The following is a 26,238-nucleotide window of genomic DNA, read 5'->3' on the forward strand; positions in this document are numbered from 1 at the left end:
GAACCGGCGCTTCCTCTCGCCGCCGCCGCCATCTCCGTGTGTGCGGGGCGGGAAGGAGGGAGAGGGCTCGCGGCTGCAGCTGGAGCGGGCTTCTCTCCGGGGACGGTCCTCTCCTCCTGGCTCTCCTTCTCCTCCTCCCCGCGCTGCTGCCGCCCGCCCCCTGCGCCCTCCCCGCGCAGCCCGGGTCCGGGAGGGGGACGGTCGGGGCGGCGGGGGGCAGGAGAGGCCGGCGGGCGGACGCGCGCTCTGGGGAAACTCCTGCCCGTTCCGCGCGCCCCGGAGCCCTGGGCGCACCCCGGCCCGGCCGCGGCAGCGGCGCCGGCGGCGGCAGGAAGGGGCTCCGTCCGGGGCGGTGGGGGCGGTGCCGCGGGGGCGGGCCCGGCCGTCCTGGCTCCAAGTTGTGGGTCCAGGCTCCTCCCGACTCTGTTCCTTCCCCCTTGGCTCCTCGGACCTAGCTGCGCGGCTCGGGCCCGGGAGCTGCGGAACCCGCGCCGCCTCTGGGTGAGGACACGCCTGCCCTCGTCGAGAAAACTTTTCCTGCCTACTCAGTCGGGGCGGTGGTGGCAGGAAGTCCGGGCAGCGACCTGTCCCCCGCCCGCCCCGCGCGCCCTGCCGGGCGTTGGCGCTGAGCTTGCGATCAAGTTTGTGGGGGCCCCGTGCCGGCCGCCGGCGAGTCTCTCCTCGAGGGCCTGGCCCCGGGGAGGGTGGCGGGCCAGGGCGAAGGCCAAGGGCGCATGGTGGCGCCGGAGGCGAGGTGAGCGGCGCGGCCCGGACCCGCACCCGAGCGCGCGGAGGGCGCGCAGCCCAGGAGAAGGGAGCCCCCGGCGGCCGCTTCCTAGAGCCCACAGCCCGCTGCCTCCTCCGGGTGAGGACAGTGTCCAGGCCCCGAGTCTATCGAGGAAAATGAAGTTAAGCCGCCAGTTCACCGTGTTCGGCAGTGCGATCTTCTGCGTGGTGATTTTCTCCCTCTACCTGATGCTGGACCGCGGTCACTTAGACTACCCCAGAAGCCCGCGCCGCGAGGGCTCCTTTCCCCAGGTAAGCGCCTGGGAGCCGGGGCGCGGGGCTCCGAGGGGCCAGGCGTCGGGGGCCTGTAGTTACCTGCTGCTCCGCGCCGGGGCAGGGCGAGGCCGAACCGTAGGAGGGTCCCAGAGTCCTTCAGCTGGGGGCTCTGTAGCGTTCGGACGGCGGTGACCGCGACCTGGGAGCCACCTTCCCCGGGCGAGCCCAGTTAACAAAGTGCTGGCCGGCGTGCGGTAGCGGAATCGCGCTCGGGGGAAGTGGCCAGGTTCCCGCACTCGCACCCGGCCTGTTGGGGTGGCCTCGGGCACCTGCTGGGCAGGAGCCGGCGCGGCGTGGGGCGCCCCCTCGCCAGCGCGGCACCGGAGTGTTGCTGCGTGCGGCCCCCCGGCTCGCACAGGGTTAAGCTGCCAGCCCAGACCCCCTGCGCGCACCGAGTCGCGGAAATGCATCCAACACACCGCACCTAGGCTTCCCCCCTCCTCCCCACTGTCTCTTAGGAGGGAAAAGTTTATTGTGGCCCATTTACGCGTAGATCTGTAGGTGGGTTCGGTGTCATCCTTCAGCTGCAGCATTTGGATAGTTCGCAGGCTACATTTGGTTAGTTAGCAGACGTGGGGAGCGGAGTGGGCAGCGCGTGCTATACTGCGGCCGGAAGCTGTGGGGCGCTCAGTCCCGCGCCCGGCAGATAAATTGGCAAATCAGTCGGGAAAACGACCCGTCTAAAGTCTTTTATTCAAAGTTACTAAAAATGAGAGAAACGGCCACAATCTGTACTGTTTGCAAGGGTGCCGCGCGGCGCGTGCGAGCTGGTTTCAGGTTACTTGCCAGTGACTGTACTTGTCGGAAATTTTGGTAAAACTGGCTGGGTATTGTGTAGTGTCATCTGTAACGAATGAGCCTGAAGAACTGAAACCCCGACTTGCTAATCTAACAACTACTACTTAGGGGTAGGGAAACCTAGGACGTGAACAAAGTGATATTTTAATTTTTTTGTGTGTGACCATTTAAATGACCAATGAATATCCTTGCCATTTCTTCTGATATGCTAGGGCCAATGGCTTGGATTTAATTGAAATCGAAGTACAAACTTTACTTGAATTATTATGGAAGTGAAAAAAGACCACTTATCCAAGGGGTGAATACAGAGCAGTCAGAATGTTTTTGCAGGTGAGAGGCATTAAAAATCTTGCTGCAGATAGATGTATCAAATTTTTAACAGCTTCTGTTTCCCCCTGGTAGTGTGAGAGAGAAAATAGGAAACAAGCATTACGGGCATCTTTAAATCTTGATCTTAGAGTTTGTTCAGTGCTTGTTGATGAAGTTGGGGAAAAAGGTAAAACTCTGAAGCCAGAGCAAAAGGAGTTTTCTAAGCTTAGTTTGATATGGTTTATAATTTTGGGATTAAAATTACTGTGATTTCTTTCTCTCCAATAACCCCATTTTCAGAATTTCCACCCTTACAGGAAAAGTCATAAAAACTGATATATATGACTTTAAGTGTTATCTTAAATAATAATGTCCTTTGGCTTGATGATCACTTGAAAATGATTTATGCAAACATCTGGGCCGGAATTTTCTGGCAACCTTGACATTTTACTCTATGAAGAAGTGAGTGACTCATTCAGTTACTGGGAAATCCTAGGCAAAGTTAATTCTGATGTTTTAAGATCCATCTCTAGTCCTTAATGCGGGGCTGAAGTTCTGCTTAAGGTGTAAAGTATCTGGTGGAAGGTGACAGTGGCTGCTGGAAAAGGCCCTGTTTGTGGGTGGTGTTCGGTGTGCAAGGGGGTGGGTGTGCAACGTGGAGCTTCATTGTGCTTAATGTTGTCTTTGTCAGATTTTCTGTACTGGGTTTTCACTGCAGGTAAAAGGTATTCTTTGCTGTTTTAGTGCTTGGGGGGGGGCACTGACTCCTCGACACAAATAGACATTATAAACTCTCTGTAAGCTTAACTCATGTGTGACATGGCCCTTTGTGTCTTACGTGATGAGCTTGATTCCCACAGCCACCACCCAGTAGGTGAGGAAACTAAGGCATGAGAGATAAATTTGTCCAAGGTCACACAGCTAAAAGCTGAGATTTGAACAGGCAGCCTTTGAAGTCTGTGCTTCTTGCCTCTTGGGAATCTGTTGCTTACTGTTGAGACTGGGGCTTGCTTGGGGAAAGACCTGGTGTAGAATGTAAAAAGCATGTTGCTCTGTGGCACCTGAGCTTGTGATTTTTTTTTTTAAAGGAACTTTTATTATGAAGCCATAATGAACGCAGGTGGTCCTTTTCCTGAAACATTTAGTGTTTGAGATTTACACCTTTGCAGAATGTCTTCTATCTCACTTCAAAGCTAAATATTATAATGAAGACTATTATGTAGCATAGCATCCAGCACTTGATTCATTTTTTTGGTTTTTTTTTTTTTTTTTTAGAGACAGGGTCTTACTCTGTTGTCTAGGCTGCAGTGCAGTGATAGGATCATAGCTTGCTTACTGCAATCTTTAACTCCTGGGCTCAAGTGATCCTCCCACTTCAGCCTCCTGAGTAGCTACGTCCACAGTTGTCTGCCACCATACCTGACTAAGTTTTAAATTTTTTTGGTAGAGACAAGGTCTCGCTGTGTTACCCAGGCTGGTCTCAAACCTATGACCTTAAGTGATCCTCCCGCCTCGGCCTCCCAAAGTGCAGGGATTACAGGCGTGAGCCACTGTGCCCGGCTGAGTTGCTGCTTTTATTTTTTTCACTACTTCTAACCCTATGTTAACCTTAATTTGATGACAACACCAAACATAGCAAATGGAGGCTTTAATATATTATATTTCTTTGGCCAGTTTGGGTACTAAATTCTTGAGTTTTAATAGAGCCAAACTAGTTCTTCACTCTATGTCTTTTTTTTGGTGTCTAGTAGAATGATTTATCTAGAAAGGTATCGAGTTCCTCTAAATTGTCCATTTTAGTTTGTTGATATGGAACCTTCACTAAGATATAAGGTCCGTCTTGTAAGCAAGATACCAAAACCATTGTAGATTGAGAACAATCTATTTGTTGTTTTGGGGGCCTTTGTTCTTTTTTTCTCTCCTCCCACAACTGTGTGATTTCTACCACTTGGCTGGACTCTGGGGCAGGAGTGGGCCTGCTCTGGAAGCTCCATCTGGAACAGCTGCATGCCTCTGAGATAATCTTTGGAGGGCTTTCTCTCTGTGCTTCCAGGAAGAATTACTTTGAGGGCTGGAGGCAACAGGTGGCCTAGTCTGTTTTAGCTTGTGTGTATATTTCAGGGTTAATAAATCTCAGCTAAAAAAAATTAGTAAAAATTCCACACTGAATGAGAGACTGGCCAGGGCCTAATGCCCTGAAAATACTTCATGATAACTTGTGTGAATTTGAGCAGATGGAAAGGAGAAACATTCTTAAGGTTTCCCTGACATTCATCATCACTTCTTACAAGCAGATTTTACAAGTGGCTTCCTATCTATGGTGTGTGTGATAGGATGTCTTATGTTTGGATCTGGAGAATTAATGAGTCAAGTTTTGAATAACAAATTATCAATCTTTAAATAACTAGTATAACATATGACCACAGGGATTAATATTAACACTTGAAATTGAGACCGTTGGAAAATGTAAAAGCAAAGTTCAGATTTTATCTTTGTACCTACATAACATTTATCATGTGAGAAAGTGAGAAGAATGTCTTTAAATAAGTTTGATTGAAAGCCATTGGAAGGTTGGAATTTTATGCCCTTTTTTTTTTTAGCTTTTATTGTGAAACTATAATACACATACAGAAATGTACTTAAATGCTTTACATCATTAGTACTTTTAATTTAAGAGTACTGCACAGAGGTGTTAATAAAAGTTGACCCATGGTAATAAGTATAACTAGGACCTTGAGCTCCCAATTTTTTTTTTTTTGACCCAGTTTTACTTCTGATAAACCAGCTGGGCCAGATACTCATGATTGCATGTGGTCTAAAGGTTTTCATTTACTTCGATTGTGGTGTTCCCAGCTGAACATTGTTATCAGGGCCCAAACAAATGGTTTCGTTAGGGAGGGAGTTGTCACAGTTGCATTTATTGGGAGGCAGTTCTCTCTGTTATGCATTAACTTGCATCAAGGGATCTCTGGCAAAATATTGACTAAATTGACCACTTTTGTTTGTTGTTTTTGTGTCAGCTGTTGCTTTTTGTAATAGTAGTTAAAACTTTGACTGTTTTTTTTAAAAGACTGAAGTCTTGAGATTTTCCTTGAAGTAGTTCAGTAGCTGTTGCTGATCACCTGCTTTCTTCTCAGTTTTTTTTGTATTCAACAGTCTTTTTGTACACTTTTTTAATTTTTATTTTTTTAAGAGACAGAGTCTAGTTCTGTCGCCCAAGCTGGAGAGCAGTGGCATGATCATAGCTCACTGTAACCTTGAACTCCTGGGCTCACATTCAGCATTCTTAGTTTTCCCTTGTTCCCCAGTTTCTATAGGGTAATCTTTAAGAAACTGAGGGGATGTTCAACAACTCTGATAATCTGCGGTTGCTGGATTATTGCATTTTTGGCCCCTTCTGTCATGGTGGTCAGGTTCCTGATAGCGGCCTTTTAAAAAGTTCATGTAGACTAAGGAGAGGGGGAGGAACTCTAAAGGAGTGAATTTGACTTGTTTTCATAGTTGTTGGTGGGTTGATCATGAGAGGAAGTCGAACATTTTAGCTGAAATGGGTTTCTGTTTCAGTTTTCAAGCCAAGCTGCTAATTTTAAGGTTGAAACTATGTTTAAGTTGAAACAGGTTTGAAGATTAATTGTACTGAAATGGAGCTCACACCTAGTGCTGTAGAGAGTATTGCTAAGTTTGCTTTGTATTAGGGAGGAGGCAAATTATTTGATTTGAGGAACTCTGTCTCTTTAGGTGATAGCATAGCTTTTCTAAAACAGAGCATATTTAAGGTTATTTATTATTTGTACTTTTATGAAGACAAGTGCATAGTAGGTGTCTAGCAAATATTTTAATGTTAAATTTCTAAATCTAACATACTGTTTTCTAAAGAAAAAATAAACCTTAAAGCACTTTAGTTTACAACTATACGTACTCTACCTCTTGCTGCCTCTATCCCAGGTTTTCCCTTTGCTGTTGACATTTTGAGCCAGATAATTCTTCGGAGTTTAGGGCTGTCCTGTGTATTCTAGGATATCTAGCAGCATCCTCCTCTCTACTCAACATATGCCAGAGCACCTTCCTCTCTTTCCCAGTTGTAGGCACCAAAAATGTCTCCAGACAAACCGCTTTGGCTACAGTCTAGGCAAGGGCACTTGGTTAGTATTTTGCATTTTAGGAAGGAGTAATCAAAAGGCTGAATTCTCGTGCTCAAAAGGACAACTAGCATTTTTTGGTGGTTGAACACTATTCTTTTTTTGGATGCCTAAAATTCATTTAAATATTTAGGATTCTAGATTGTAATATGTTACAGAAAATATAGGACAAATTATGTTTATATGTAAGTTAAAGAAAAAATGGAAGATTGTTATAATGGAACTTAACTTTTTTTTAATCTTTACCAATTGGACATACTTATTGTGAGAAAAGTATTATGGTCAGTTCCTCGTAAATAGATCATCTTTTTACTTTCTGTAAGCTGAGTTAGAAGTTGGCAGTTGTCCAGATGTATTCCCCTTGCATAGGAAAATAAGATATATTGATTAGTAATAAAGTAGTGTGAAAATTGTACACAAATCATTTGAGATGTTTGACATTTTCTCAGGCAGGCTGTTTACTTTTTTCCTGCTTATTTTATTTCTGTTAATTCTGATGATTCTGGTTACTACATTTTGCATATCTTTTTGAAATGAGAAAAAGAGAAATAAACTAGAAAATAAAGAAAGTGAATAGAGACTTCCCTCCTCCTGTTTATTTCATTTTGTCCTTTAAATAGCATTTTTAAGCAAGAGTCTTGGAGGTGGGAGCTGGAACAGAATAGAGTTCTTGGCAAATATCTTTCCTCTTTTTCTTTTGTCTCCAAGGCCTCTGATCTTGAACTCCGCGTAAGTCAGCTAACTATGAGCCGAATCTGCCTGCCACCTGTCTTTCTAGGGCCACAAACTAAGAATGGTTTTTACATTTTTAAACAGTTTAATAGTGTTCAGTGACATAGCCACAGTCATGGTCATTCATCTATGATCATCTCTGGCCACTTTCCTACAACAGTGGCAGAGTTGAATAGTTGGGACAGAAATCTCCTGGGCCACAAAACCTAAAATATTTTCTCTCTGGCCATTTTCAGAAAAAGTTTGCCAATTCCTGGTTTAAACTATATTTCTCTGTTGTTAACATTGAGGCAGATATTAAATAGTATGGCTAGATCTGTCAAAGCAGAGGTGGGTTAATTAAAAACACACACATTTTTTTTATAAACTGGTTATTGGATAAGCACTGGTTAAACTTTGTAGAGTGTGGTTTAGAACTCATGTTATCTACATGTTTTATAGATTTCCTGGTGTCTTTGGAGAACTTTCATGTCAGAACATGGACATGCCTGATGAATTTAATTTGTTTCCTTTCATCACCTGGAAGGTTTCTTACTATAGGAACACTGAGAGTGAGGGTTCTGGGCCATGAACTGTGCAAAATTGATCCATAAGTTCAAGATCAAAAACCTTGACTTTATAACTTTTTGGATCTGCTGTAATTCACAGATGGGCCTGCTCTGACTGTGTGGGTTGGTTAGTCTTGTGGAGGAGAGCCCAGGTGTAGGTATCTTCCTCATAAACCATAAATATAGGGTGGAACTCTCTGGGATCCTGAAGGTTGCTCAGCTTGGGGGCAGGCAGGGAACCACCAGGTTGTTGGCAGGGGTACTGGATTGCTCTTCTACTTATCAAGGACTAATTAATTCTTGCTAATTTTCATCATTTTCCTCACATTCTTCCCTGTGGCATAGGCCACTGTTACATTTGTGTCCTCAGAGTTTAGTATCATCTTTAAATTGCAGTACACTTAGTGTGAAGGAAATGGGGCTAATTCATTTCATGGAGTAGTATTAAGGTTAGTGTTAAGTAGAGTTTTAAAAAGTATTTTGTTTTCCATTTTAAAATGTATGTACTTGTGCATTTTGCACATGTAGATGGATTTCCCATTGGCTTCCTTTGTAGTTCTTTTGGAAGTGTTAATGCTTTTTCCAAGAGCAGAGCAGACCCCAAATCTGATCCTATCTTGTGCTCTTGCTGGTGGACCTCATTGTCCTGAATGAAGAGACTGGAGAGCTGGGGACTTTGCAAATTATTTTTTTCTTTTGAGCACTTGAGCATTTATAAAAGTATAAATGTCCATACAAATACAAGTTCAAGTGGTAAGGTATATGTTGACAATTGAGTGCCTCTCCCTTCCCTACCTCTCTTCTCAGAGTCTCACTTCTGACCATTTTTTGTTATTCCATGAATGGTTCCTTTTCTAGCCCCAAATATATGCTTATATCTCTTTTTTGATTTTTAAAAATTTTGAGCTATTTCCTTTTATAAAAGATGAGGAATTTAATTTCTTACCTCTTCTAGTTTTTAAGACTTTGTTTTGCATTTAATTCTTCTGTTTGATAAACCTTAACAACTCTTGATGGTGTAATTGCATTTATTTTCTTGATCCATCAGCTTTAGACCTAATGTCTTGACCCCGCCCACACACACTCTATCAAGGAAGTTGACATTTCTCCATCTTCCTCTCACTTTCTTTCCCTCTCCTCATATCCCACCCTCCCTCAGCCATCTTTTGTATGAGCGAGCCTTATAGCATCTGCATTCCTTCTGTGACCTAATGTCTTACATGTTCTGAGTATTCATTGTTTACGAAAATGGAAAACCAATAAACAAGGGTATAGAATTTTAGTTAGGAGAAATAAGCTCAAGAGATCTATTGTACAACATGGTTACGATGGTTAATATTGATGCATTGCAGTTTTAAAAATTGCTAAGAGAGTAGATTTTAAGTGTTCTCACCAGAAAACAAATTATATTATGCAATGCATATGCTAATTACCAAGCCATTCCACAGTGTATACATTTTTCAAAACAACATGTTGTACTTGATAAATATATATAATTTCTATGTCAATTAAAAAGTAAAAAATGTTAAAGAAAACCGGTAAGTAGCATTTTTGATTTTATGATAATATGAACACTGTTCAGTGTGTATCAGGTTGTTTGACCTCACAGAGAAGGAGGGATAATCGTGTATCATTAAAACAGTGCCACTGCAGGAAACATTCTAAGCATCAGAGCAAGTGGATTCTCTTATCTTATATTCCAGCTGGTAAGAATCATGCTGTATTTCAGTTTCCTTCACATCTGGACCATGACTTCCTTGTATAGCTCTTTGTTTTTCCTATTTCTAATTCCTTTCCCTTTTTCTTACTGACAGAGCAAATGGAAGTTATTGAATCCTGTCTATTGAATCTCATTATTTAAAAAAAATCATTTTACAACTCAGCATGCCTCAATATTTGGTCCCTTGTGCCTTCTCAGGATTGAAAGTATGAAGTCATGCCATTTTATGTTGTTGTTCACAAATTAGTGTTTATTCAAATTGCCATGCTTCTTCCAGGCTGATAGTGCTTGTTTCCTTTGTGATAGGAAGCCGTTTCTCTTCAGGGTGAGGACCTCTGGGCTGAAGTTGTACCCTTGTAGTCGTTCCCTCCTGTGGAGGGATGTGGACTCTATGGGTCCTGGCCTCGGTGGTAATGTTTTACCTGTGGAGCAGAGGATAGGAGCCTGAGAATGTGAATCATTCTCAGAATCATTTTCCACATTAAGAAAAAGTCCTGAGTTGGCATTTTTAGAATCCAGTGAAGTAGTCATTCTTTTAACAGTTACCAGCATCCCAGAAAAGACATACATATGAAAAAGTCTGACATAGAATTTTAAAGTAGGAAAGGTCCTTCCAGGTCAGGTAATTTTCAGTCTTTGATTTTTCAGATAAGGGCACTGAGCCACGTAAACTAGACCTCAGCAACTTGCCCAGCCACAGAATACCTGGGGCATGCATCCTGACTTACAATTCAGTGGTCTTTCTGCTGTACTATACCCAGCAGATATTTGAGAATTTACTATGTGTGAGTTACTATGGAAATTGTGATTGACATCTGTTATGCTTTGAAAGAGCTTCTTAGTGATTTGGAGAAACACAACCGCCATTTGTGAAACAATTAGAGACAGTTAAGTGCTATTTAATTATTCATTAAAAGAGTTAATTTAAAGAGGTCCTAGAATGGTACATAGCACATAGTAAGTATTCAGTAAATACTAGTTATTACCAACGGACAGACATTTATAGAATATTGTGTACTAGGCCCCTCTTCTAGGTTCTGGTGGTGTTACAGGAGCTAAGAATATAGTAAGAGTTCATTATCTTATCTTACATTCTCACTATAAAGACAAGGACCTTAAAGGGAATGAAGAAACAGAACTAAGTTCTGGTGGTGGCCTAACTCCAGTTGGCCAAAGGAGAGGTGGCAGGAAGCTAAGTTTTTCTGATTGGCTAGGACTTCTCAGAAGGCAGAAAGAACATTGCTAGTGTAAAGTACAATGGTTTCAAAGGCTTGAAGTCCTGGAAGAAATTTGCTCGATTCAGAATCACTCTTAATCACTTGGAAGGAGGAATTGGGAAAACACCCTGGGTAGTTCAGGATCAGATTGTGAATTGCCTTAGAGTCAGTCTGAAAAGTTAGGGGTTAGATGGTAGTGAACCACTCCAAGTTATTGAGTGTACAGGAAGCTGCTTGAGAAAAGCAGTGTTAGATAATTAATTTTGTAGAAAAGTTTAGACCTGGAAGGGAGCTAAGAGAATATTCAATCTAGATTATTCTGGTAGCAGTGTGTAGGAAGACTCAGAAGCAGGAAGGCAGCTGAGAATCTGTTTGAGGTAATACAGACATAAGGCAACAAATTCCTGTACCAGTATTGAATTGGCTAGAATCGAGAGGAAGAAAAATGTGGAGACATTTCGTAAAGAGAAGCACCAGGACTTTCTGACAGATTTGATAAAGGATACCGATGGGTGGCTTGAGTCAAACATTTTCTTCCATCTTTTTCCATTGGGGTGCTGGAGACTGGTTGCACTATCTGCAGAGAGGGATAGTTTGAAAGATGATCTGGTTTGGAAAGCCAAGTTCAGTTTTGTTTATGATGAGGTGGCCGCCAGTGGAAATAGCCAAGTGGGCTGGAGCGCCAGCGAGAGAGATCAGAGGAGGGAGGTGCTGCTCTGGTAGTCATCAGCATAGCTGAGAATGAATGAGCTCACTTGGGGACTGTGCTTATGAGAAGAGAACAGAGCCAAGTACATTTCTTATAGCCAAAAGCTGCACTTCTTATATTAAGATTATTGTGTAGCAGATGTTAATGAAATAAAGCAGCTTGTATTCGAATTGTCAGAAACTGGCTCATGGATCAGCTTACCTAAGAAGACATAAGATTATCAGAAGGAAGGATTTCGAAAAAGCATTTTAGTAGGAGACTTAAAAAGACCCTTATCGTCTTTGGCACAAATTATGGAACTAAATTATGTTTTCTAGTTTGTAAGAAAATAAATCACTCATTTGTGTAGGTGTGTATATATGGGATGTGGGAGGCCAGGTGGTGGAGAGGGAGAAATATTTACTAAGGATCAAAAGGCAACACCCCCAAATGGGGGGCTTATAGCTGAAGGTTGTTCAGAAGGTCAGACAGATTCTGTGAATACCCCCCAAATTGTCTCTCGTGTATAGTACAAAAAGAGCCCCTGTTGTTTGGTTGGTGGCTGACCCCATAAACTAAAGAAGTAAAATTATCTTTGACCCAGGGCTACCTCTTGAAAATTTGTAGGACTAGATGATGACAATCCTTGAGATACAAGATATTTCTTGGGACTTCTAGGAGAGAAGATCTAACCACTACTGTTTTTTTCTTTTTTTTTTTTTTTTAAACAAACCAGATTTGAGAAGAACCCAAGAAATTTGTATCCTTAACTCATCTTTGATAGCTGATGGTATGATATTTAGAAGTTTGCTGTTATTATTATGTTGTCTTACATTTGCATTTGCTGCTTCTGTGGTGTTTGCTGTGTCCCATTTTGCCCTATAGATCAATTGGTTCAGGTGGATTTTTATAAAGAAAGGGAGTAGGAAAGAATTTGTAAAACTTTATAACCTGTGGTGCTTGTAAAAAGTAGTTAGGAAACTCAGAATTTATAATAATTCAGATGGGGCTTGCCTAAATATTTGTCGCCTCTCAGTAAGGAATATAAGGGAAATGATTTGTATAAATAAGATTGAAGGGGGGCTGATTACCTATTTAATACAATCTGCCTTCAGAGACTTTCCAAAACTATTTTTTTTATGAAAAATGATCTCAGACATGTCAATTGCATTTATTTTAATAAGCTAACACTGTTTAGGTTGATTGACTTTTTCCATTACTGACAATTATTCTCTTTTACGTTAAAATTGTGTTTTTCAAAATTAGTTGTGTAACATTATGTTGATGGAACTTTTGTGAACAGATCCTAAGATACAATATATGCCCTTAATCCATGGGGAATAAGTTTAATATAAATGGATAGTGTATAATAACCCTATGTACAAAGACAGGCATATGTCAAAAAATATACGAAAGATTACTTCACCCCAACATAGTCCAACAATCATTGCCTAAATGGCACATAACAGCATGATCCTGGTTATCTGGGATAGTTGCAGCCTGAAAGTATATCACATGAACGTTCATGCAAGCCCTTGGATGGGATACACTGTTGACAGATTATCTCAGAGTGCTAAGCATGAGAATATAGAAAATAAATTTTAGAAGGAAAATCAGTGTGTTTTAAAAAAAAATTTCTGCAAAAAATAGAGTAGTAGTGTTCCATAGAACAGGTTGGGAAGTACTGAATTGAAGAAAGAGTTCTGTTAGTTAACAGTTAATTTGCTTAGTGCCACTTACTTGCAGTTTTTAAATGGATTTGTAAGTAATAAAACTGCATTTTATTAAAATTTTATAATCCAAATGTTTTGCCCTACTTATACCCTTCTTCTAATCATTTTTAAAAAGAGTATCTGTTTTGCATAATCTCACTTTGTACAATAACTCGGTGCCTAAAATGTTGCCTCCACAGGAGGTAGTTTCTGTGCAGCTATATTGGGCTGGTGCAGGTGGGGCCATATGGTTTTAATCTAAACATACATCTGGAAACTCACAGGGTGGAAATGGTGCTGTCTTCTGGAACCTGTAGAAAGCACCAGCAACCGGAGTCCTGACCACGTTTTTGGAGGAGGGTGCTGGGAGGATTGGGTGCTGTTATTCCAGGTCAGGGCTGGGGGCCCCTGTAGTGATCCTGGCAGCTGCTAAGTGCTTGCCCAGGTGCAGTCACTGCTGCCTTGAGTACCCTGCCAGGGCAAGAGATGGTGTGCTTGGAGCCCCAGCTCTTCCCCTCACAGTCATTTGGCACTCTTGTCATATACCTGCATCTGAGCAACTCTGCTGCCATCATACCTAGGCAGGTGTGGGGTTTATGAACAGTGATTCACCAGGGCACAGGAGAGTATTGCTTCTGAGATTTGGTAAGGCATTATATAACTAAGTATTTTTTTTTTTGCTCACATAGTGAGGGTATTTATTTATTTGAATGGACTGTGTAAAGATAATACCTTGGAAGAAATTCAGGCATGTTAAGCTCCAGGTCTGGAAAATACCATGAGAAGGTCATTTGTAGCTGTGGCTTGTGGCTTGTGGATGGAGTGGTAGAGGTACAGACAGATCTGTGGCCACAGCTCCATTTCACACTCTCTTTGGCCTTAGCACTGTACATCTTAAGGGGTGGAGTGGGCTCCTGAGGGGTTACTTGCCGTTTTATCAAACCAAAAAGCTTTCCTGTTAAGTGCCTGACATCTGACTAAATAGCAGGATTTTTCTGTGTAGATTGAATAGTGTCTGGCTGACCAGGGACTGCTGCAATAACGAGGACACCCCTGCTGGAAATATAGACTCTCTTTTTCCCAAATCACAGTTCCTCTATTTAGCTTTAATGCAGCGGTTCTTAACTGGGGATGTGTGAGAATCGCCTGGTGAGCCATTTAAAATGATAAAAGCCGGATCCGTGCGCTTTCTCTAGGTAATCCCATTTGTTCCCATTGCTTGAAATTCATATTCATTCTGACTAAGTTTATGTATTCAGCCTGACCTCTCTCCTGAGTTCCAGACGTGTGTGTCCACTGACACCACCATTTGGATACCTGATAGTTTCAGAACACAGCATCTGCCCCTTCTTCCGCTCCACCCCCAGCACTCCCTGTTTCTCTAAAATGCCACCCATCAGCCTCCTGGTTGGGACCAGCAAAAACCTCAGAGGCCATTTTTCTTCCTTTCTTGCCCCTCCCATTCCCAGTTCATCCATCCTGTCAAATTCTTTCCCATTCCTCCGCCTCCACTCCCTAGACTAAGCCACCATGGCTTTTACCTGGCAAACTGCAGCCTCTTACTCCCCAGCATAGCTCCAGAATGGCTTTAAAACTCTGTCCAAGGGAAAGATGTTGATGTTTCTTTCTCTGAAAGTTATCTTTTTTTTTCAAATATATTTATTTATCACATTCTTCGCATATGCAGTAATTTGCCACTTTCTGTGTATACAAATTTAAAAATGTTTAATGCTAATACAATACATACTAATCAAAATATTGGGACCAGTGATTAGACAAACAGGGATTTGTAGGACACGATAGGAATTCAGGAAAACACCAAACAAGAATGAATTAGAAAAGATATCTTTAATTAAAATGAAAACCTTTAAAAACAACTTCAGGTTTATGTGACCTTTCTGTTGCTCTCAGAACACTATGGATTAACATACAGACTGGAAAGACACAGGGAGAGGAAGGTGCTGCTCTATCCCAAATGACAGAGCCATGAATGGGGCCTCAGCTCTCTTCCCACCGAAGAATTGGCACATTTGCACAGGGGAATCAAACTATTTCTAAATGAGAGGGAGCATGACTGGGTACATGAGCTGCCTATTTCAAAGTTATTTAAAACAAACAAAGTATAGCTACTACTTCATTAAGAAAAAACACAACATCACAAAGCATGGTATACTATCTACTAGCTCAAAGTTTAGCACTCCATTGGGAAGGGCTAATTGATAGCAGAAATGTGAATGTGTTACTATAATAAGGAAGCACTTAAGGAAAAAAAAAGTAAAGAGGAAGTTTGAGGTGTTTTTTTTTCTTTTTTGTAGACTATACCACTTCTGAAATTAACCCAGTTTCTCAAGTCCAAATTAGCTATTAAAGTCTTTATATTTTACCCAAAAAGGGGAAACTTTACTAAGGATTTAGTAGACTGTATATAGCAGGGGTCCTCAAACTTTTTAAGCAAGGGGCCAGTTCACTGTCCCTCAGACCATTGGAGAGTGCGCACCGTGGGCCCAGGACGAGTCAGCTGCTAAGCAGGACAGGCAGCGACGACAAAAACACCCAGCACACCTAGCGGGCTGAATAAATGTCCTAGGTGGGTGGCTTGTGGCCCGTGGGCCGTTTGAAAGTCAGTAGACAATAATAATAAAATTGATGAGCTTTAGGTTAGGAGGAGACCTTTGTAACCTATACAGCAGGCATCCTGAAAGTTATCTTTAACCATAAAGGCTGACGGTCTTTGCCTTGCTCCTTTATTGGTGCAAGATATGCGTAGAGCCATGTTAGACCAAATTACGCCCCTGGGAGATAGCTTGTGAAGTTGGACAGGCTCACAGCTCTCCTGCTCTGGTGATGGGGATTTGGGCAGACTTTCTCTAACGAGGACTGGCAGTATAAGGATATTTTCTAAGCTTTATTTATGTGGGGCCAACTCTTTGCCAGGTGTATTAGTTTCCTATTGCTGCCGTAACAAGTCACCACAAATTTAGTGGCTTAAAGTAAGAAAAGTGTGTTATCTTGTAATTCTGGAGGTCGGAAGTCTGAAACAGGCCCTATTGGACTAAAGTCAAGGTGTTTGCAGGGATGCATTCCTTCTGGAGGCTCTAAGGGATCATCTGTTGCTTGTCTTTTCCAGCTTCTAGGGGCTGTCTGCATTCCTTGGCTAGAGGCCCCCTTCCAGCAAAAGCATTCCTCTGACCTCTTCTTCTGCCCTCACATCTCCTTTGGCCTGACTCTTCTATCTCCCTCTTTCCCCTTATAAGGACCCTTATGATTACATTGGGCCTACCCAGGTATTGTAGGGTAATCTTCCCATCCCCAAATCCCAGATCATATCAGCAAAGCTCCTTTTGCCATGTAAAGTAACATATTTACAGATTTCAGGGATTAGGACAGGGATATCTTTGGATAAACATTATTCTGCTTACCCTACAGGCACTGTTTAAATTGATTTGCATGTGCTAACTAATCTTAGTAACAAACCTATGAGTTAGGTATCGTTAATTATCCACATTTTACAGATGATAACACTGAGGCACAGAGAAGTTATGTAACTTGAACTTGTGTAAGGTTATATAGCCATTAGGTAGTGGAGCCAGAAGTCAAATTTGGGCTGGCCTTAGGGTCTGGCCTTAATCATGATGCATACTATTAATATTTCTGCAGGTGCATATGATATCCTTTAAAGTGATTTTAGAAAGCCATACTTTTATTGTGTAGCAGTAGCTGTAGTAACAATACCCTCTTCGGTGCTTATTTGTTGGCAGATCCTGTGCTAAATTCCTTTACAGCTATTCCAAGCAGTGGGTGCCAGCATTGCATTTTGCCCATAAGGAAACTGAGGCCCCGAAATGTTAATTCCCCAAGATCACACAGCTAGTAAGTGCCAAAGCTAGTACTGGAAGCCAGATAGCCTGAACTAGAGCCCATGTGTCTAACCTGTGGGCTAAATTGCCTTTACCTTTATCTGGTGAAGGAAGTCATTAAAAATAAAGATAATCATTGTTTGCTGTTACATGTTGGGCACATTCAGTGACAGAATCATAGTTCAGAAAGATCCTGATGCAATGGAGTGATATGCTGAATTTCACAATTAGTTTTGAAGGCAAACAAACATAAATTAAAAGTGGTGTAGCTTACAGATTTCAAATACATACCTACTCTAGGGTAAAATTTTGTTTCTTTTGATTGCTACCATTGGTGGTTCTATTATAAACACAATAATTTCTAAAGTTCTCATAACTAGAAACTTGATTTAGTTGAGTACAGATCTTATATCACTACCATGGTAGGAAATAGTCCAGAATCATCTTGGAGTTCTCTTTCCAAACTCCCTGTTCTATATCATTTCCCCAAAAGTCCTTAAAGACCACGCTATTAATTAGGATTTTCCTTCCCATTCTTTTCTTACCTATTTTTTTGAAATACAGTGAAGTTTTTTTTTTTTTTTTTGGGGGGGGGGTTATTTCTTAAAAAAAAAAATTGTTAGAGTATTTTGTTTCTGTTTGTATTATTTTTAGTGTGGATTTATATGCCAGAAAAGTTCATACTTTGTCTTAGGAGGAAATGTTACACACTGTTTTCTTCCCTTTTTCTCTCAGTATGTATTTGAGATCCTACTGTGTTCCAGTCATTATGCTCCATAAGTAGGTGCAGCAGTACAGTGATGAGTTAAACAGCTTTGGGGCCTGTTCTCAGTCTAGAGATCCATATAGTGATGAAAAAGGGGGAGCAACACATGAATAAAAGAAATAATTGTAATAATGCTGTGGGGGAAACAAAAATAGGTTAAGCTAGAGAATATCATGAGGAGGCCCATTTTAGTAGATAGGGTGGCTGGGGAAGGCTACGCAGAGGTGACAGTAGGGGTGAGAGTTGAAGCATTATGTCAAGAGAGAACATGCACAAAGGTCTTGAGGTGGGAGAGGCTGGCTTGGAACTGAGATATGATATCAAGGTGAAGCTAAGTTGAGAAAGAAAGAGAGAGAGAGCTGCAGGCCCTTATTGGCTGTGGTGTAAGGTGTTTTGATTTTGAGGTGCCTCACTAGGGGGAGATTAAAGCCCCTTACCTGAGACCTGAGTACTACCCTAGGCAGCTTTTTGGGGCAGGTGTTTTTTGGACTTGCATTTGAGGCCCAAGTTGAGATGTCAGGTAGGCATCTGAATATTATATGGGTCTGTTTTTCAGAGAAGAGGTTTCAGCGGGAGATAGATACAACTATGGGAGACATCAGTGCAAATAGGAATTTAAGTCACGGAATGGATGAGATCACGTAAGACAGTCTAGCGAGGTAATAGGCTCAGGAGTTAACCTTGAGGCTCTCTAACATTTAGAGGTTGGGAGAGAAAGAACAGCAAAGGAAATTGATGAACAGTTGGCAGGAGGAAAACCAAGGGCGGGTTGTACAGGGAGCGAGTAGAGAAAATGATTATGGGGAGAAGGAGTGGTCCACTGTGCCCAGATGCTTTTTGAGATGAGAATTCACGTAAATGCACTGTTCTCCATCGGGCTTGGAATGTGGGAGTCTTTCGGGACTTCACAAGGGCAGTTTTGGTGAAGTGGTGGGCAGATGCTGATTGGAACGGGCAGATGAATGAATGGGAGTTTGTAAGGAAGGGTGGATAGCAAGAAGAGACTCTTGATAATGCCTGTACTTCCATGACGTGGGTAGAGCCCCGGAAGGAATTTAAGGTATTTTAGTCAGGATTTGCCAGAGAGACAGAACCGATAGGATACACGCACACAGAGAAGAAGGAATTTATTAGGGGAATTGGCTTTCTTGATTATGGATGCTGAGAAGTCCCAAGGTAAGATGTTTGCGAGCTAGAGGACCAGAAAAGCTGGTAGCATGGCTTAGTCCGAGTCCAAAGGCTTTGGAACCAGGGCAGCTGATGGTGTAACTAACTCTCAGTTCAAGGCTGAAGGCCGGGGAGGCTGGGGTGAGTCCTGGAGCCCGAAGGCCAGAGATCATGGAGTTCTGACATGCAAGGGCAGGAGTAGAAGAGCAGTCAGGCTGTAGGAGAGAACAGGTAAGAATTTGCCCTTCCTCTGCTTTTTTGTTCCATCTGGTCCCTCACTCGATTGGATGGTGCCAGCCCACATCGTTGGCAGATCATCCCCACTCAGCCTACTGACTCTCACTTTGGTTTCCTCTGGAACCTTCTTCCCGGACACACCTGGGGCAGCTCAGTCATTCTAATCAAATACAAAACCACCTAGATTTTCCTTGCAGCAGACAAGGAATGGGCCCAGTGCCTGCTGAAGAACTAAGAATAATCAGTGCTTTACCAGTTATCTGGGTATCCTTTAATCCAGTCAAGTTGACACCTCAAATCAGCCATCATATGGGGTTAAAGGAAGTACAGGAGTTTGCTTGACTTTTTTAGATTTAGATAGGACATAATATTGAGCAACATGAAATTGGTGACATTTGACTATTTTTTACCTATCAGAATGGCAAATTTCATATAGTTTGAGCAAATAGAACACATTGTACTACTGAGAATGAGTGGCTTTGAGAAGGGAAGCTTGATGGGGCAATATTGGGAGGGTTTAACCAAAAGAACAAAGACCAAGCTTTTGAGCAGTTGAGGGAGATGGGATTGTTGCTCAGCAGAGGGTTGGCCTTTGAGGCAGGGAGAAGGGAAGGCATATGTTTTACCAAAAGTAATAGGAAGGAAGGTGAAGATGTGCAGATTCAACCGTGCTTACGTGCTCATGGTAAGTCCAGTCCCTAGCAGCCAGTATCCTACCTGGGGCAAACAATTGTGTAATAAGTTTGCAGATTTAGCTGTAGATAAACATTGATTGATTTCATTCATAAGACTGAGTGGGTACTGATCCTGTTCTATGTTGTAGTAGAACTCTAAATTTGTTTTCCCCAAAGTTTTTAATATCTGTGACTTTTTGCTTCGTTTTTCTGTCACTAAAATTGGAATAAATAGAATATCTTGACCTCCTTCCCTACTCCCCAGCAGTTGTGGCACAGTGGCCTCCTTAAAGAACTGATTAGCAAATCAAAGAATAAAGTGGTTTTCTCACTAGTGATTTCCTTGCCCTACAGAAAATCATCTTTTTCAACACTGCTATCAATATTCTTTGACTTGTCATCATAACTGAAGTATTATCTATGATTTCTGTTCCTTTAATGCAAACCATGAGTGCGCTCTTCTCTGTCGTGTGTACAGAATTTGCTTATGAGGTGTGTGTATTCCAAGAATCAGCTGTTTGGAGGGAGACTTTATTTCGCTGCATAATATAGACTTAAAAATGATTTTCATTAGACCATTGTGTGGCCGTGTCCCTAGGCCACAATTTTCCCTATGCATGTAATTCAGTACAGAATTCCACATACTGATCGTTAAGTTTATCTTTAAGGCTGCAATGAGAATGAAAGTCATCTTTAATGCCCGTAGGATTCTTTTTCATGAAATGTCTCCTGTAATGTTTATTTTGAATAATATTCTCATCCATGGGTTATGGGACCAAGGTCCTAGTAAAAATACTCCCAGGAGAGATCCTCTTCTTACTCTATGTGTACTTGTTGAGCTGTAGGCAGCTTTGCTGTGTATATGGCTCCCAAAATGATCTTTTCCTCAAAGTACAGAAAAATGTGGGCACCCTTGTATTAAGCTTATATTATTGAAGTATAAGATAGAACATGTCACATTTTAAAAAGCTCTGAGGTAATGGCATTTTGCAGTAAGCTAAGGTTTTATTTTTTGGAGGTGTGTAGCTCTTACTACCGATAAGACGAGTCAACATGTTCTAATTGTGCTTGGAATAAGAATTTGATTTACTGTTACCTGCTGTGGTAGAAATTGCATGCAGCATCTCTGAAGTAGATTCGTATCTTCAGTATTGGAAGTTTTCAGCAGAATCTATCAGAAGTGATTTCAAAAAGCCACCGTCTGTGGTGTGATGAGCAAAGAAAAGTTTTCACCTTATTTCAGAAAGCCTTTGATAGCATGTCTGTTTAGGAAAATATATGCAGATTTAGGAAAATATATGCAGTCATGTACCTGACTCTCGAATAGTGTTAGGTTCTTTAGGTTGAACTTGGGTTGAAAGGGTTATGCCAAGGATCCCTTTGGTCTTCCCATGGAGAATCACTCATAAGCAATGTTGATTTGTATAGTATGATACAGTTCAACAGCTTTGTTGATCTGGAATCCACATGATGGTTCAACTAGTTTCTCAGTTCAAGTCCTGAATGAGTTTTGCACTGATATTCCAAATTGCCTTTGTTTTGCCATTTCCAGTTGTAAAGTGTTAAGTATTCTTTCCTTTGCTTTTCTCTAGGGAAAACGGGGCTTGTCTTGCAGTATGAGATCCATGCCAAAACCTTGTACTTCCTGTCTCTGTATGTACTGATGAACAGGCTACAGAATTCTACCTTGTGGTTACATCTCACCCCACCCCACCCTGGAGGTGACAGTTACCTTAAAGGACTCCCCTCCACCATCAGGGCTTTGGGTATTCATCTCTAGTGTTGCCTCCCCCACCAAAGATAATTTGTTGCGAATTTTGGTTACTTTTTTTTCTTGTTCCAAAATTTCTTCCCTTATCTCTTCCGACTTCTGTCCATCCTGGCACAGTTTGCTCAGATTATCAGTCTTCTTTTGGTAGATTGTAGTCTCTTGACTTCTGCCCTTCCCTTGTTGAACTGACCAGTAACCTGTGAGTATAATCCTTGTATCTTCTGCCCCCCCCCTTACAAAACCAACAAATATTCATAACAGGCTGAAAGAGAATATCCATGCTAGCTTTTAACCATCTTGTTATATGGCTTTCCATGTGTTTTTTTTCCCCAAAAGTATATCACACGTACTATTTTTTAAACTGGCTTTTCTCTGTTTTATCACTTGAAAATACCTTATATTTCTATTTTTAAAACATTTATATTTCTAAATTTTCAGTGGCTGAAGACCACTTCATGATATAAATCTATCATATGACCAATTTCCTACTTTTACACATAAAGTAGGTGTTTTCTTTTCTCTTTTCCCTTCTTTCCTTTCTGCCTTCTTGTTATTTCTGGGTAATGGGTGTCCAGAGTTGTTTGTTCACTGTGCATACAGTTATTTCCTTAATGTACATTAGAGTATGAGGAGTAGGCTGTTGATAGTTATAACATCACCTAGTGTGTTCTAAGACAGGGACCCGTATCTTATGCATGTCTGTCTTTCCAGCATGTAGCATTATGCTTGACACAGTGGGTGTTTACTACAGAATTATTGTTGAGCTTCAGAAATCTGAGGGCCATTTGACAAATAATGTGAGTATCTGTTCTGTACTTGGAACCGAGGATATAGGGGTGAACAAGACAATGATTGTCCTTGCTCTTATAAGCTTAGCTATTATTCTGTATAGCAAGGTTAAGCCTCTTAATGTGAGAATCAGTGGAAAAAACCAAGACACACAGTAGATTAAAAGCAGACTGATGGCAGTGTGGTTACTTGGGGGACGTTCATGCTTACGACTAATTAAGAATTGACTAATCGATTTTTCTATAGATGGTGTTTCTTATTTAGGATTGCCTGCTAGTGTTAATGACTTGAGATAGAAGGATCTTTTTCAGGTTCATACTTTTTGACTCTTGTAACTCTATAATCAGTTACTCTTAAATTTAAAATTTCATACCTGAATGTAATGTGCTGTTATACTTAGTCATACGAGAGACCCAAAGATATTTTAGAACTGAGTTTGGGGAACATAAGAAATATGTCTCAAAATATTTTTGGTCCTTCTATCTCACGTGTTAAAATATGATTAAACAAAGATTGCAGCCATGGAGAAGATTTTCTGCTGTGAATGGTTGTTTTCAACCCTGCCAGCTGTCCATGCTTTCTGTGATCCCACTTATAAAAGTGGAAAGTGAAGGGTGAGTGGTTGCCCTCGTAAGCAGCCACATAATTTAAAAAAAAAAAAAAAAAGATGTGTATGATGCCTCAGCAGAGCTATATTAGTGTTTCATATAGCTGCCTTTTTCTTTTTTATTGCAGGGCCAGCTCTCAATGTTGCAAGAAAAAATAGACCATTTGGAGCGTTTGCTAGCTGAGAATAATGAGATCATCTCAAATATTAGAGACTCGGTCATCAATTTAAGTGAGTCTGTGGAGGATGGTCCGAAAAATTCACAAGGCAATTTCAGCCAAGGTGCTGGCTCACACCTGCCATCGCAATTGTCCCTCTCAGTTCACCCTGCAGACTGTCTGTTTGCTTCACAAAGTGGAAGTCATAATGCAGATGTGCAGGTAATGTATACATTTATTAATAATCAGTGGGCTTTTTTTGGATTTGATCTGATATCTGTTCTCAATTGGTAAGTTGCTTAAACTCTCTAGTTTTTCTTTTTATAAAGTGCTTTGATTACTCACATTGAACATTAATGTTCTTTTTAGTGATAAAATTCTGTAATTTTGTGTTTCTCTCAGTTTTTCTTACTATTTTATATTTAAGTAAATGTAGCCTTTCTTCTTCTTCTTCTTCTTTTTTTTTTTTTTTGAGACAGAGTCTTGCTCTGTCACCCTGGCTGGAGTACTGTGGCCTCATCATATAGCTCACTGCAACCTCAAACTCCTGGGCTCAAGTGATCCTCCTGCCTCAGCTTCCCAAGGAGCTGAGACTATGCCTGGCTAATTTTTTCTATTTTTTGGTAGAGACAGGTCTTGCTCTTGCTCAGGCTGATCTTGAACTCCTGACCTCAAGCGGTCCTCCTGCCTCAGCCTCCTAGAGTTCTAGGATTACAGACGTGAGCCATTGTACTTGGCCGGTACAGCCTTTTTATATACATTTCAGGTCTTCTTTTCTGTAGTAGTTGAAAACCTTTTAGAGGTTTAAATTTTGCTGGAGAGATTTTTTTTTTTACCTTCCTTTGGAGAATACAAGAAAAACTCTGCTATTTATACCTGTTATACATTAAAGGTTTCATAAAATGTAGAGTTAGTTTTTTTGTTCTGTTGTTTTGGGGTTTTTTTGTCTTTTTATTTTGGGTAATTGTCGTTTTTTGCAAGGGGTAAGGAAATTATTGTAGCTACTGCCCACGTGTGGCTCCTGAGCACTTGAAATGTGAATAATTTGGCTTGAGATGTGCTCTCAGTGTCATATGCACACAAAGTGTTTCAGACTTAGTATGCAAAAATTCTTAATTCATTTTTACATTGATTATATGTTGAGATGATATTTTGTATATATTGGGTTAGATAAAACATCATTAAAATTAATTTCCCCTACTTTGTTTTACTAGAAAATTAAAATTGCACACTTGGCTTGTGTTATATTTCTCTTGGACAGTTTACTGTTCTAGAGGGTAATGGAGTTGAAAACCAGGATCAGAAAAGACTTTTGCTTTTCTTAAACTCAGAGCAAAACAACTCATCTTGGCTCTGTAAATTAGGGGAGGGCTGTGTTTAAATTTGTGCCTTAGACCAGAAACTGGATCTTGGTGGGAAGATCCTAAGGGGTGAATATTTTAAAGCTGGACAAAATTAGTTGGCTTCTGGCCTTGCTTTAGAGTAGGCATTTTCCACTAACTCCTAAGGGCAGAGAATGTGATATAATTTTGAGGCCATGGCTCACAGGCCAAGCTGGAAGCTGAGAACAGTGGAGTAGGCCAGGTCTTGCACCTGCAACCCCATCAGCTAGTGTGTGGCCAGATTCTCATAGGATCAGAATACTGTACTTTGTAGGGAGAGCTGTTTCTATGAGGCTTGGCTTTATTTAGGTTTTTATTGAGTACTTCTTAAGTACCTAGCCTTGACATCCATGCTAAGGCGACAGCAAAAAACCATTTTTATTTTTATTTTGTGGTCTAAGTCTGGGCTAAATAGAAGGGAGTTCAGAGCAACCATGGAAGGCAGGCAGAGTGAGGCAGGAGGGTCTTGGGAGAGCTGCCGAGCCAAAGAAAGAACCAGAAGGAATAGCAGAGGCTGCTAACACATCCTCCTGCCCAGCTGGTTTCCAAAGATTTGTTGGCTCATTCTTGGGAGGGTTTTATTTTATTTATTAAAGTCATAAATTCCATAATGAGATATTTATGTTACTGTCTTAAAATACTTTGTATTGACTTTTATGTAATTTGTTCAGTATTTAAACATTTTTTGTAACCCATTTATATATTAATTAGAATGTAATTTTTGCAGCCTAATAAATCTTAATATAATTTAAGTTATACAAAGTGAAGGTTCTTTGTCACTTTTAGTGTTACAGAGACTGAAAAATAAAAGTAAAGTTTTAGTTTTTTTTTTTTTACTTTGTCTTCAAATAGATTATTAGCTAGAAGGCATACTGCATTGGAAAGCTAGAATACATGTAGATACTTGAAAGCTAGATCCTAATTTATAATATTCTCTCTATTTTTAAATGATTATGCCAATAGTTAACCCTATTGTTTCATTTTCAGACTAGAAAAGGTAAATATAACAAGTTACATGAAAGAATAGCTACAGAAGCATTTTCATTCAGGTATAGATTTAAAAAATATATAAGATTGATTATAAAATAGACACAACCCCAATAAAGTAAAAAGTCATTTTCAGTACCATATTTGAAAATGCTGAAATATTTGGTCATCATCAAATTTTATCAGAATTTTGTTTGTTGATTCTATTTTTGTTAAATTGTGTTGGGAATAAAGTAGGGGAAGAAGGAGTTGAATGAAATTATCTTTCATTAGAAGCAGATGGGGGAGGAGATTATGTATCAGGATAGTTATATAGCACAAGTAGCATTTCAAGACTTTGAATGGTGATTAAATGTTTTCTGCCCTAAATGCTTCAATTAGTATATACAGAATAATTTTATAAAGTATATATGCAGAGTATAGCAGTGACTAATTTTGAGCAAATATTTACCAACATTAACCTTAAATTAATGGTTACACTTTAATTTTTTTTCTTTTGTATTTTTAGATGTTGGATGTTTACAGTCTACTTTCTTTTGACAATCCAGATGGTGGAGTTTGGAAGCAAGGATTTGACATTGAGTATGAAACTAATGAATGGGACACTGAACCCCTTCAGATCTTTGTGGTGCCTCATTCCCATAATGACCCAGGTAAAATTTGCATTTCAAAAAAACTACAGGTTATGAAGCTCCTTTAGGCCCAGAGTCTTTTAATCAGAATTTGGTAGAGCCGACTTCTCAAATTTTTAAGGCATTGTTCTTTTTTAACAGTAACATATTCCTTTTATGTGTCATTATATTTTATTGTTCTCATTTTATCAATTTATGTGTCATTCAAGCATAATATTTGTACAGTATGAAATAATAATAAACACAAGAAGGGCTTAGCTTTTGTACACTTTTAAGATACTGATTG

The 26,238-nt window shown here is 40.7% G+C and overlaps 1 protein-coding gene across 1 annotated transcript in view; it reads left to right on the forward strand.

The window, feature by feature from the left end:
- Positions 1-357: 357 nt before the first annotated feature.
- MAN2A1 (mannosidase alpha class 2A member 1) overlaps positions 358-26,238 on the forward strand; it is a 168,363-nt gene continuing 142,482 nt past the window's right edge. The window contains exons 1-3 of the mRNA XM_012790254.2: positions 358-1,038; positions 22,922-23,173; positions 25,829-25,973. Coding sequence (XP_012645708.2) covers positions 904-1,038; positions 22,922-23,173; positions 25,829-25,973 — 532 coding nt within the window. The 5' untranslated portion in view covers positions 358-903. The remainder of the gene's footprint in view (positions 1,039-22,921; positions 23,174-25,828; positions 25,974-26,238) is intronic.

This window comes from Microcebus murinus, chromosome 11 (genome assembly GCF_040939455.1).
Source record: "Microcebus murinus isolate Inina chromosome 11, M.murinus_Inina_mat1.0, whole genome shotgun sequence".
In the NCBI taxonomy this organism is placed as follows: Eukaryota; Metazoa; Chordata; class Mammalia; order Primates; family Cheirogaleidae; genus Microcebus; species Microcebus murinus.